This window comes from Nanorana parkeri, unplaced genomic scaffold (genome assembly GCF_000935625.1).
Source record: "Nanorana parkeri isolate BGI_ZX_2015 unplaced genomic scaffold, ASM93562v1 scaffold425, whole genome shotgun sequence".
Lineage (NCBI taxonomy): Eukaryota > Metazoa > Chordata > Amphibia > Anura > Dicroglossidae > Nanorana > Nanorana parkeri.
Window position 1 is genome coordinate 704,448 of NW_017306693.1, and position 12,613 is coordinate 717,060.

General features: G+C 43.7%; 1 protein-coding gene across 2 annotated transcripts in view; it reads left to right on the forward strand.

Moving 5' to 3' along the window:
• ADAM17 (ADAM metallopeptidase domain 17) overlaps positions 1 to 12,613 on the forward strand; it is a 79,099-nt gene that overhangs the window by 42,464 nt on the left and 24,022 nt on the right. For both annotated transcript variants that reach the window (XM_018560006.1, XM_018560005.1), the window contains exons 9-10: positions 9,019 to 9,132; positions 10,061 to 10,205. In XM_018560006.1, the coding sequence (XP_018415508.1) occupies positions 9,019 to 9,132; positions 10,061 to 10,205 (259 nt within the window). The remainder of the gene's footprint in view (positions 1 to 9,018; positions 9,133 to 10,060; positions 10,206 to 12,613) is intronic.

Genomic DNA, 12,613 nt, shown 5'->3' on the forward strand with positions numbered 1-12,613 from the left:
TTATGTTTACACCAGGGGTCTCAAACTCAATTCACTCGGGGGCCACTCGACAACATTTTTTCTCCAATGGGGGCCGCTTGGCAAATTTCATACTTGAAAATAAAATGTAACTATATCCAGGTTGGTACTATGGACCCCAATACACACAATAAGGCCCCATTCATATCTGTAGGTTCAGGTGCATTTAGGGATTCTTGCATCAGAAACTTGCGTTTTCCTGCAGCAGGAATGCCTAATCTGGCGTTTACAAGCGGCAGCTGTCACCCATTCAAGTTAATGATCAGGTGACAGGCGTTATGTAAACGCCTGCACACCACATGTAATGGTATGTGATAGGATTACATTTGGTTAGGAATCAATCACTCTGCCTCGACGCATCAATTGTGCATCCAGGGCGAGTGTTTTCTAACCACGTGTAATATCACATACCATTACATGCGGTGTGCAGGCGTTTACATAGAGGCTGTCACTTGATCATTAACTTGAATGGGTGACGGCTGCCGCTTGTAAACACCAGATTAGGCATTCTTGCTGCAGGAAAACGCAAGATCCTGATGCAGGAATGCCTAATTTCACCTAAACGTACAGGTGTGAATGGAACCTTATACACTTCTACCCCCCCATACACATAGAAAAATACTACCACTGCACATATAAAATAATACACCCCCGACGCACATAAAATAATACAGTCCCAGTCCCCCCACATATAAAATAATACAGTCCCAGTACCCCCCTCCCCCACACCCACATGCAAAATATAATACAGAGCCCCCTCTCCTGCTTACCTTTTTGTAGAGAGGAGGCACAATCCCAGGTGATTGATTGGTAAGGTTTGCTGCAGACCTCACTAATCAATCAGAGTGCCGGCACAGAAGCAGCTATGCGGTCTGCATCCGACAGAGATGCAGACCGTGTAGCTGCTCCCGCAAGTCTCGTCCGCTGTCCATGACAGTGTACCTGACTTGTGAGCTGGCTGTGGGCCATAGTGCCGGCTCGTGGGCCGGTACTTTTAGACCACTATTTTACACATTCTGTAAGTTTTACCTGTTGAATGTTTTAGCATTATCTAATGCCCGCTTCAAGGTCCTTTAGGCAGTTCTTTGAGCTACAGACAGTCCATAGTTCTCTTGTTTTTCCTTGGGCCTTTTACCTTTTGTTTGTTGTGTTGCCCACCCCTCAGTGGTCTGCTTTTGAATGTTCCGAATGTGAAAGTCTTTCTGCGTCCCACAATGGTTAAAAAAGAAAAAGGATTGGTGTACTCCCTGTAAAATCTTTCAGGGACATTGGTCCCCCCCTCCCCTTTATGATAATACTCATCATAGTAAAAAATAGGCATTGGTCCCCCACCCCCTATGATGATACTCATGGTTCTGCTTTGCTACAAAATTGACGCATGCTGGTAGTAGGCGTTATCCTGGGCTGGCCTGCAGCTTTGGTTTGTCTTATCCTCCTGTAGGCGGTAGGGTAACTTGAGGGTTGAAGACTTCTTGTGTTCCTCAATGGACATCGAGAAATATTGAACTATATATAGAAATGATGTACACAAATCCTATAGCTTCTGCTGCCTGTATATCCGGGTATGCTGATGTTTTTGTGACCACTATGCTTTATTCCAGGATTCACACAATTCTGCCTTGGACTATAGAATGTCCATCTTATACTCCCACTTTCTGTTACTATATATTGTTATCCCTACAAACCTGGAAACGTGGCGCTGTATCTTTTTCTTTAATAACCTGGATTCAGATTAAGAGGTACTCCCCTTCATCACTGTCGCATCATACTTGGAAACTAACTGAAAACAATATTGTATTCCTGGCCACAGTCATCAGGACAGGCAGACACATCCTTCATTCAGCATTGTTATTACTTCCGACTATTCCTGCTCTGGATGCTTCATGAATAATACAGGAAGAAGGCTCTTCAGTTGCTTTTTTCTACTTTGATGGATGTTAAATGTCCTGTGACTGTATACGGCATATTACTTAGGCTCTGTTTTTGAATGCAGGTTTCTGCCTGAGGTGAGGTATTGCAGCTTTAAAGTGCTTGTTTCAGGCACATCAAAAATACGCCCATACTCATACTCCTAGTTATCATTAATCAGCGGGTAATTGTTCTGCTTGGATTTTTCTGCTCAAAGCCCAATTGAACCTTTGGTTTAAATGAGCTAATTTCATTCCAAGTGCATCAAAACCAAAGGTGTTCAATGTCTAAAATGTTTGTTTTCTTTTAATGCAGCTACAGCCTGAGTCGAAAGGCTTGTACCCTGTCAGCATGCGGCAGAGTGGGACTTTTGCCGTCCGTGGGGAGGCATTGGTCTCTCTGCAGAAGTTCAACACAGTCACAGCTATAGCACTTAAAACGGCAAAGCTCATGCTCCCGGCTGAATGGAGAGCTTGGCTCTGAATCGGCAGGGCCATGTTGGACCTCTGCACAGAGATCACTGCTTCCCCACAGAAAGCAACGGTTCTACTCTGCAGCATGCTGGCAGGGGACTGGCTTTTCTACTTGGGCTGTAGTTGCTTTAAAAGAAAATGAACAGTAAGACATTAAACACCTTTTTGTTTTGATGCATCTAGAATGTTATCTAAATTAAACAAAATTCAATTGGGCTTTAAAGCCTTACTCATTCTTTGCTTTTCATAAATCCGCAACTAGGTTTTTCAGTGAAGTTACATTTTTAAGAGGAGTGAAGCCATGAAGAGAAATGTGGCTAGTTCCATAATAGAACCCCCTTGTAATAATAATTCTTATCCTTTCCTTGTTGAGCTGCGAAACATGATCACTTCCTCATGTTGTCTCAACTTGCACTTTGCAGCTTAAAAGTCCTATTTGAAGACATAGTGAAAATAAGAGGGAACTTCCTAAATAAGTTGGTAGCATGCTCAATAGCAGGATCAGATGGTCAATTCCGGGAGATGTATTCCTCTTTCCAGGCCTGCCTAGTCAATCTGCCTGCCCCCTAGCCATGGCAGTACGGGTAGTACATAGGATGTGTACACTGAGTGGCCAGTTTATTATGACCAACTGACATTTGTAGGCAAATTGGCTATAATTTCGTGCTGAAGTTGCTAGAGGGCCAGACCATTATAAATAGGGAAGCAGGTTGTTTACCACGACAGTAGAAGTGATTTATTTCTGAAGATACGGGTAAACAACGCGATTTAACAGCCTTTGAACGTGGGATGATTGTTGGGGCTCGGAGCCATGGAGCGAGTATCAGCAAAACAGCAGGATTCGTTAAATGTTCAAGAGCAGCTGTTGTTAAAGTGTTTAAAGACTGGACTGTCAGCCGAAAATCTGGGTCTGAACGTGCGAATTGTGGCCGTCAGCGACTAGTCAATGTTAGGGCAGAACGGAGAGTGGCAAGAGTGCAGTGTCAGATTCCTCGCATCACCTTTCAACATCTCGTGGAGTCACGAGGCGGCCCAACGAAGTCATCTCGTGGAGTCATCCCCTAGCCCAACGAAGTACTGATGGGGTGGTCATAATAATCTGGCCACTCAGTGTATATGGTCAATGGTAACATGAAAACCTGTATCCTGAGACTGAACAGTAGAAATGGACATATATGAGTGTATAATCTCAATCACTTTAGATGCATGTCATTCTCTATTATTCTTGTTTGGTAGAAATATGCAGATTTGGGCATTTCAAATTTTTTTATGCAATGCTACTTATGTTGGTATTTATTAGGGATGCACCGATACTGATGCCTAGCCCGATACCTAAACTTCCGTAATTAGGAAGCCGGGCAGGGAGTCATTACATGCTGTCCAGCTTCCTGATTGACCGGGAAGCCGGCTCCATCTTCCTCGTTACTTGGTGACGAGGGAGCATGGAGCCGGCTTCCTGGGAAGCCGGGCGCCGTGTAATGACTCGCTGCCCGGCTTCCTGATTGGCTAGCTTCTCAACCGATCAGGAAGCCAGGCGGCGAGTCATTACCGGCCTTCTGATTAGCCATAAAGCCAGCTCTATGCTTCCTCGTCACCTGGAGTCTTTACACGCCGCCCAGCTTCCCGGCTAATCAGGAAGCCAGGTGGCGAGTCATTACACGCCGCCTGGCTTCCTTAATGGGACTTCCGGTATCGGTATTCGTTATCGGGGAGTACCGATAAAATATTGGTACTCGATACCGAAAAAACGGTATTGGTGCAGCCGTAGTATTTATAAGTTTGGACCTAAACAGAGCATTCTTAATATGTACAGGGCAGTTTGCACATCTGCTTGTTCTCACTGCATTTGCCAGGGTTCTGCCAGTTCAAAGCCCCACTTACACCACCCTCATTGCTGGTGTTTTACTCTGATTGCTGGTTTGTTTCTTGTTATCTCATACACTGATGCCATTGGTAGGGAACCTTGGATTATTCACATCACCAATGAAAAATGCCTGCGTAAGGGTAAGATAAGGCAAGTACATTTCAAGTCGAGTATGACCTAGCCCTCGTATGACCTGTTAGGGCTAGTTCACACCAGAACTGCGTGCGTCTGCACAGCTGCAGTGCGACTTGTTTTGCCGCGAACGATGCGTTTGTTTTTTGCTTAAAATGGTATTTCAGATGCATTTCAGTATGTTTGCATGCCTTTGCTTGCATGCTTTCTTGATTTGTTATGATGCGTTTCGTTGCGATCCGATGCAGCTAAAATAGGACAAGCAGTATTTTTTCTGACTATATCGCATTGGACTGCACTGGTGTGAGCAGAAATCCCATAGGAAAGCATTGTGATGCATTTTGGATGCAGTTGCCAAACTGAACAGACTGCATCACAACTGCATTTGGTGTGAACTAGCCCTCAGGGCCCAGTCACACATAAAGAGTGCGTTCGGCCTCTGGAACGCAAACGGCTGGCTCGCTTTGTTTTGTGACGGGAGGGTGGGCACCTCAGCCACGCCCCCGCCCACAGTGCGATCGCCGACACCTGAACGTGTGGCACTTTAGTGCCTGCGTTCCGGTCCAGTGCGATCTGCAAAAAGTAGTGCTTGCAGCATTTTTTGCAGATCGCACTGGACCGGAACATAGGCACTAATGTGCCACGCGTTCAGGTGCCGGCGATTGCACTGCGGCCGGGCTGCGTTCCAGAGGCCAAACGCCCTTGAACGCAATCCTTATGGTGTGACTGGACCCTCAAATTGAAACAGAGCTTCATGGTCCATCTCTTTTCCCCTTGTAAACACTGTTATTTGCAGTGCCATGTCCTTTCCTGAATGTGATATGGAAGGATTGGCTTCCAGTCTAATGCATCCCAATGGGCTTACATTATAGCACCAGGTTTATTCACTTATAAACATAATTACTCAAGGTCCTGAAATAACACAGCACGGTGCAGCAAACATCGGAGTATGTGTACAGACAGTTAAGCAGAAGGGGGTGAATTTGCTGGCAGGAAGACATGACTGAGATGTAGAACAGGAGGCTGCAGCATAAGGTGACTGAGCAACGCTTCTCAGAGGAAACTGGAAGACGAGCAGACACGGAGATGGAGGAGGAAGAAACCAGGAAAACTGAACAATCTGCCATATGCAGAGCCTGAGATGAGTAGGAGCAAGAACAGTGTGCATCAATGGCAGTCTACCTATCCTGAGAACTACAAGTAGTAGCAAATGCAGCTAACAAAGTATATTAGCTAGTAGGTTTCCCAAATGAATAGTATCCATGAGTTTTAAGTTTTGCATGGCACTGTGCTATTGCTGCAAAAATATCAAATCATCCTTTTTGTTTCTGACTGCTGAATTCTTAATCACCTTTTCCATGTTACATTAATTTGATATGACAGGTTCTTGTCAGCTAGAAGCATACATGTCCACGTGTATTAAATTGTCTGGAATGTATCTGAAAGCACGGCGACTTTATTACACATAGCAGCTAGCTAGAGTCTCTTTTCTTTTTCTTCAATTCTAAGGAAGGTTCCTTTTATAAAAGTCATATAAGCTGGACGGATGCCACTCGCATGGCACTAGCGCCTAGGGTTGCCACCTTCTTTTTTTCAAGCGAAAGCCGAACACTCAGGCCCGGTGCAGACTCTGGGATTGCACGGTCCTGCATTGCAATTTCAATGGGGTGATATCTGTGCACCAATCGCAGAAAAAAAAGGTACATGTACCTTTTTTTTGCGATTACACCAACGCGTGGCGGTTAGAAAATAATGGCACCCACAGCGAGATCGGTTCACACCTTAGCTACTCCTGACCACGCGGAATCGTGCACGATTGCCGTGCGGTGAGGTGTCGCCTAGGTGTGCACCAGCCCTCAAGCGACGCCTGGACATTTTGTGGGGAGAATGATTGGCGGCTTATTGATATGTAAATAGCGCCGCCCATTCATTTGTAAATATCACAGTTGAGACTATTTTCAGTGGGGGGCCAGGAAACCTGGACACAGCATTCAAAACCCAAACTGTCCGGGTGAATGCTGGACAGGTGGCAACCCTACTAGCGCCCCTGGATCCCGCTGATTAATTTTAGAAATGAATGTACTCGTCAGCACCATCTAGGAGTGCTAGGGCTGTGTGAACTTCATCAGCTGGGTTCCTTTTATACATGAACCCCCCTTAGTGATGGATGATCAGATTAGCTGCTGACAACCAATGGACAACCACTTTCTTAAAGGAACCCTGTTGCGATAAAAATTATGTAATCTGATATTTGCTGTATGCTACTTGCTTGGCTTTCATCTTGGTGTTTGAGCTTTAGTACTCTAAGTCACTGAGCTCAAACAAGCGTTGAGATGAGAAATTCTGATTTATTTTTTTTGGACTTAATTTGCTGCATGTTTGTTCCAGGCCCGTGATTCAGAAGTATTGAAGCCAGGCCTAGCATTTTTATAAGGAGGTCGGCAATGAGATGCTTGTCTTGTGAAAGTCTTGTGCATAAGTCTAGTGTGATTGCTGTAAACTTCTGCAGTCATGTAAAGATGTCACCAGCACAGCAAAAGCCTTTAGGATAACAATGTGTTCATTTACAGGGTCCCTTCATCAGGCTTAGCATCATCAATGCTAAGCCTGATGAAGGGATCCTGTGCGGCCCCCGAAAGCGCTTGTTTATATGACAAGAATCCTCAATAACTGAAGATTGAGGGTGAAAAGCCAAACCCACCGGTCAGGATTCAGCAGTGTACCTACATCTAAAGGAAAAAGTTCACTCCTTTGAAGACAGTCCAGTTCGCATCCTAGACAGGGAGGAGAACTAGTGTGAAAGAGGCCATTTATGTAAAGATGGGGAAGCCAAGCTTGAATAAAGGTGGTGGTGGTGAGGGACAGACAATGCTGTAATAACACCTCCTAGACTCCAATTATGCAAATGCATTCAACACCTGGTTGTGACTAACAGATTATGTGGATTGGAGCGACATTCACCATATTTATTCCCAGATAATTTTTTGTCATTCTGAATTGAGGAAGCTGGTTGTCCAGTGAAACATCTTCAAGAAAATTACAGCAAGTCCAGTTGCCTTGACTTATTTTTTACAGATATACCATGACCTGGATGAATGAGAACCTTCACAGACATATTCAATAAATGGACACTTTGTTATCTTAAATGCTTTTGGTGTGTTGGTGACATCTTTACATGATTGCTGATATTTGAAGCGCCATCCACAGACACTGAGCACCCCCTCCCACTACAAGGGACAATCTGTAATCGGAGTGCGACAATAAAAGTATTTTCTGCTGTAAACTTCTAGCCCAGGTCACAAAAGGAAATCGCCATTTTGGTTGCTATTGGCAACATTTTTTTTTTCACTTTGCTCAGCTTGTATCATTAAAAATGTTGAGGTAAGCAATGCATGTTACAGGTCGTCCATTCACACTTGCTTTAATTTCCCTTTCATACATCTCAAACCAAACCGATCTCTCACCATATGGTTATACATAAAGTTTTGCTCTACCGCCTTCGCCACAGCAGCCTTGGATGTTGGTCTCAACAGCAGGGCTCCTGTTACTATCTATATCTATATCTATATATAGATATATATAGCAATATAAATGGGTAAGCTGTATTAGTCTAGTAGACAAGATGTCAAAAAAGACAAACGCAGTTTTGCAGTGTGCAATGATACCTTTCTTATTGGACTAACAAAATATATAAAAGACAAGCTTTCGAGAGTGAACCTCTCCTTCAGGTCAGAAGCAATAATCATATATATAATCAGTCATGGACCGTCCAAGAAAATGAAAGGGCTGGAGTCCAAATATGATCCATAATTCCTCTTTATTGATTAAAGACAGAATCCTGGACGTCACAGCAACAAGGAGCTAACGTGTTTCGGCTATTCAAGCCTTAGTCATGAGCTATGATTAAGGCTTATATTGCTGAAATGCATGTTGTTGCTGTGATGTACAGGATTATGTCTTTTAATCAATAAAGAGGAATTACGGGTCATATTTGAAGTTGTGTTTTCGCGTACTTCAAAAGTGTTTGTATGTGGTGCATTTCAGAATGTTAAAGGGTCATTAAACCCTCTGTGTTTTTGCATATATATTTTTATATATATGCATATATATATATATATATATCAAGCAGTAGATGTATGCAAAAACTTAAAAAAAACTAAACAAAAAAAAACCTTTTGAAAGAGGTTTAAACTTACCTCTGTCTTCGCCGCGTGGTACCGTCTGAACATCTGAAAATTTCTCGGGCGGGCGCATGCTCAGTTCAGATGTTCGGCCGGGAGACGAGGAGAGACAGAAGGTAAGTCTATGGAGCAGTGTGCACCTGCAAAGACACTGTGGGACATAAGAGAAGGACAGAGGAGTCAGCGCTGGATCGGAGACCCGCACCAGCGTGGGAGGGACAGCTAAAAACTACAGTAAGGAAGAAGATGATCGGATTAAGAGGCATCATTTAAGCTAAATCCTTACACTAACATTGGGGGGAGGGAACAAAAAAAATACTTTAATGTCGTTTTAATGGTCACCATTATGTCACAGACAAAGTTGTTTATATTACAATGCAGTTACAGCAAAATTGTAATCTGATTGTAAACTTGACTAAATATATACAAAATTTGACTGCAGATCATTGTCCACAAGGAGCCAGAGAATGTATCCACTTCAAGGATACACTACAACATGGCAAGAAACTCTCCGGATGAAAACAAAGACGCCTGGGATGTAAAGAAGCTGCTGGAGGTAAGAGGGGAGGTGGAACGGGCTTGTCGGATCAGGTGATAACAATTTTAGCAGACATATTGCTTATTATGTACCCAAACTTGCCAAATCTGCTTTATTTCATGTTATTTATATTGAAATGTCCACCCGAACCCCTTAGATTTTAAATATGCATGCTAGTTGTTTTTTTTGTGTGGTAATAAATGCTCCTTAGAGGGTCTGTACTTTGCTTCTGCTTGCCTGCTTTTAAAGGACTAGTCACCAGTATTACCTGTGGTCTTCCTGCAGCAATACATTTCTCCATTAATGACTTGCCTGTTTTCCACACTAAGGGGTGAATTTGCTAAATATGGAGCAGCTGTAACCAGTTACCAATCCGCTTCTATCTTCAGTTAAGCTTTGAAAATGAAAGCTAGAAGCTGATTGGTTGTCATGCACAGCTGCTGCAGGATTCCCCTCTGTTTCTGTGTGGAGAGGCCATTTTGTTAGGGGAGCATGGTTTTGCTTCCTTATGTCAGAGCTCCCTGCCTTAATGACTGCTGATCTAATGACGGGTGGGGGGAAGTGATCAAGAAGCAGCAGGAGTGGTGGAGGAAGCACAGATCCACAGAATGGATCAAGTAGAAGCAAGAGACGCATGGAGTTTAGTTACTCGAGGGGACAGCTTTGTCTCCAGCAAGGATATTGGCATCACCAACTCTCCTGAAACTAGCAGTCAGGAACACAGTACCTGAGATGGTGTAATGCTGCAGATAGACAGTTATGAAGCTCATGGCACAGGAAGTGCACTGCTGTTTTTTTAGGAGGGATTCTAGGAAAAATTTGCATTCTATTCATTGTACAGCTTAGGCACATTAAACATCTTCACTTTTTGGTTTTTCCTTTAATTCACTGCACTGGAAAAACTTTTGATCCATGCTAAGTTACTTCTTTTTTTTTCCTTCTACAGCAATTCAGCATTGACATATCAGAAAAGGCATCTGGTGTCTGTTTGGCTCATCTCTTTACTTATCAGGACTTTGATATGGGGACCCTAGGACTGGCTTATGTAGGATCCCACAAGCCAAACACCCATGGAGGGATCTGCCCAAAAGGTTGGTCTTCATTCTATATCTGGAAAGGTGTAGCCAGCTGTTTAAGAGTCTTACAAAGCTCCATCCGCATCATGTTGTACTTGTCAGTTTCATTGAGTGCTGCACAAAGATCTCAACAGTACACAGTCCTATTTAGTTTCTTTGCACTGTAATCAACAAAATAAAGAAGGTTAGACACACACCATGGGGGCCATTGTTTGTAGGGTACAATGTGCTATAAGCAGCAGGCGGGGCACTTCAACTGCACTGAGCACAGACAACACCGGCAGTGCTCGATGGTAAATGGCCATCTACAGCTTCCCTAATCCTCAGTATTTTATATCACACGATACTCTTGTCTTGTCTTATTATGTAGAATGTAGGGTTGTCCCAATACCAACAAGTACTTTCCCTCAGGTACTCGCCGATACCAATTACCGATACTCTTTCTTAAAGGACATGTGACATTTTTTCTAAAACAATACAGACTACTGATTTTAGGACAGTTTCTTCATAATTATTAAGAATTGTAACTCAACCAATGATTATTCAGCAATGGAGAATGGCAGCCAGCCATAGAGGACTACAAATCTTAGCAATGGAGACTGGTAACCAGCAATCATGGATTGTCTGTCTAGATTTGTAGTCCTCTGTACCCGGTTGCCATTCTCTATTGGTATATAATCACTGATTATACACCAATGGAGAATGGCAACCAGCAATAAAGGACTACAGATCCCATCAATCCATGAATTAACAGCAATTATACAGGACTGCGTTTGGGTCTCCCCGAGGACTGCGTTTGGGTCTCAAGTACTTTGCAGGTGGCTGCCGGGCTGGACAGGTGGGATATAGGCTCGTGTCGGACTTCGGGGCTGTACAGGCAGGTGTGGGGCTGTCCTGTGCTGGCACCAGGAAGTAGGAGAAAGCAATGTATGGCCGGACCGGCACGATCAATGACAGCTGCCTGAGGTCTCCAGCAAATGTAAGAGGCCGGTATTGGCCTTTAGAATCGGGGCATTTTCACGAGTGCAAGTTTCCATGAAATTGCCTTGTATCAGCCCCGATACAGATAATAGTACTAGACATCCCTAGAAGAATGTAGTTAGTATCCTAAAAGCATACACGTTTGTCTGAGGTGATGGGAGGAATATCTAAGCTGAATATTGTAGAACAGCTCCTGAGGTACATCCAACAGATGGTCAAGTACTGTATAAAGAAGCTTTTACAATGGTGCATGAATAGTTCTTGGTATAATCAAAAATGTTCCCCCTTTTAACATTTTGGTGTCCAGGAGGTCCCCCATTCAGGACCTGGCGTAGTTATGGTTTTGTAAAGCTGGTCTCTAGATTAACTCCTCCCGGCCGACCGTTGTAAAAAAACGGCCGGACGGGAGCGCTCTAGATCTGAGTGGCCGTCTTTAGACGTCCGCTCAGATACGCCCCCTTGCGAGCCCAGGATCAGCATGGTGCCTCTGTCACAGGGGTCAGATGGAGATCGGTACACGTGCTCCCTCCGGTCCCCTCTCCGCTGCAAGAAGTATATTACATCACTTCCGCATTCTTGTGTCACTCTCCAGCTTCAGAAGCTGGAAAGAAGCTGATGGAGCAGATCTGTGCTTCATCAGCTTCTTTTGGGGGTGTCCTAGGTGACAGGGGTCTTGGAGATAAAGAGGACCTGTCGCAAATTTTGCTATCACATGGGGGTTTTATTAGCCCCCATATGTGATAGCAATAACGTTTAGTGGAAAAAAAAAAATAGGAACAAAAAATTAAAGTCCCCCCGCCCCCAAAAATGTAAAGTTACACATAAAAAATAATTAAAAAAACAACATTTTTTAAAGTCCCCACCCATACATACACGTGCGAACATGCGCCGGGGGCGCATACGTGCCAAAACGACGATTGCGCCCATTACGCCGCACATGTTACATATCGCCGCGAACGCCACAGTGAGAGCAATCATTCTAGGGCCATCAATCACTGATAACACTAAACTGGTGAGCTGCAAAAGCTTTTAAAGCGTTGCCTATGGTCAATTTTGGGCATGGTAGTTTTCTGCGATTTTCGCGGGTGCGCGCAATTTTAAAGCTTGACATTTGGTGTCTATTTACCCGACGTGACCCCAATCTTTTATATTTTACCAAAAAATTGGGTAATAATAAATATTTCCTAACATAATGTAAAAAAAAACTTTTTTTTTTCCAAAATTTTCAGTAATTTTTCCGAATTATAGTAAAAAATAAAAAACGCAGAAACCGCAGTGGTGATTAAATACCACCAAAAGAAAGCTCCATCTGTCTCCAAAAAATGGTATAAAATTAATTTCAGTACAGCGCTGCATGACGAAATAAATGTCAGTCAAGGTACCGCAGCGCTGAATACTGAAAAATGGCCTGGATGGGAAGGGGGAGTAAACACCTGGTCTTC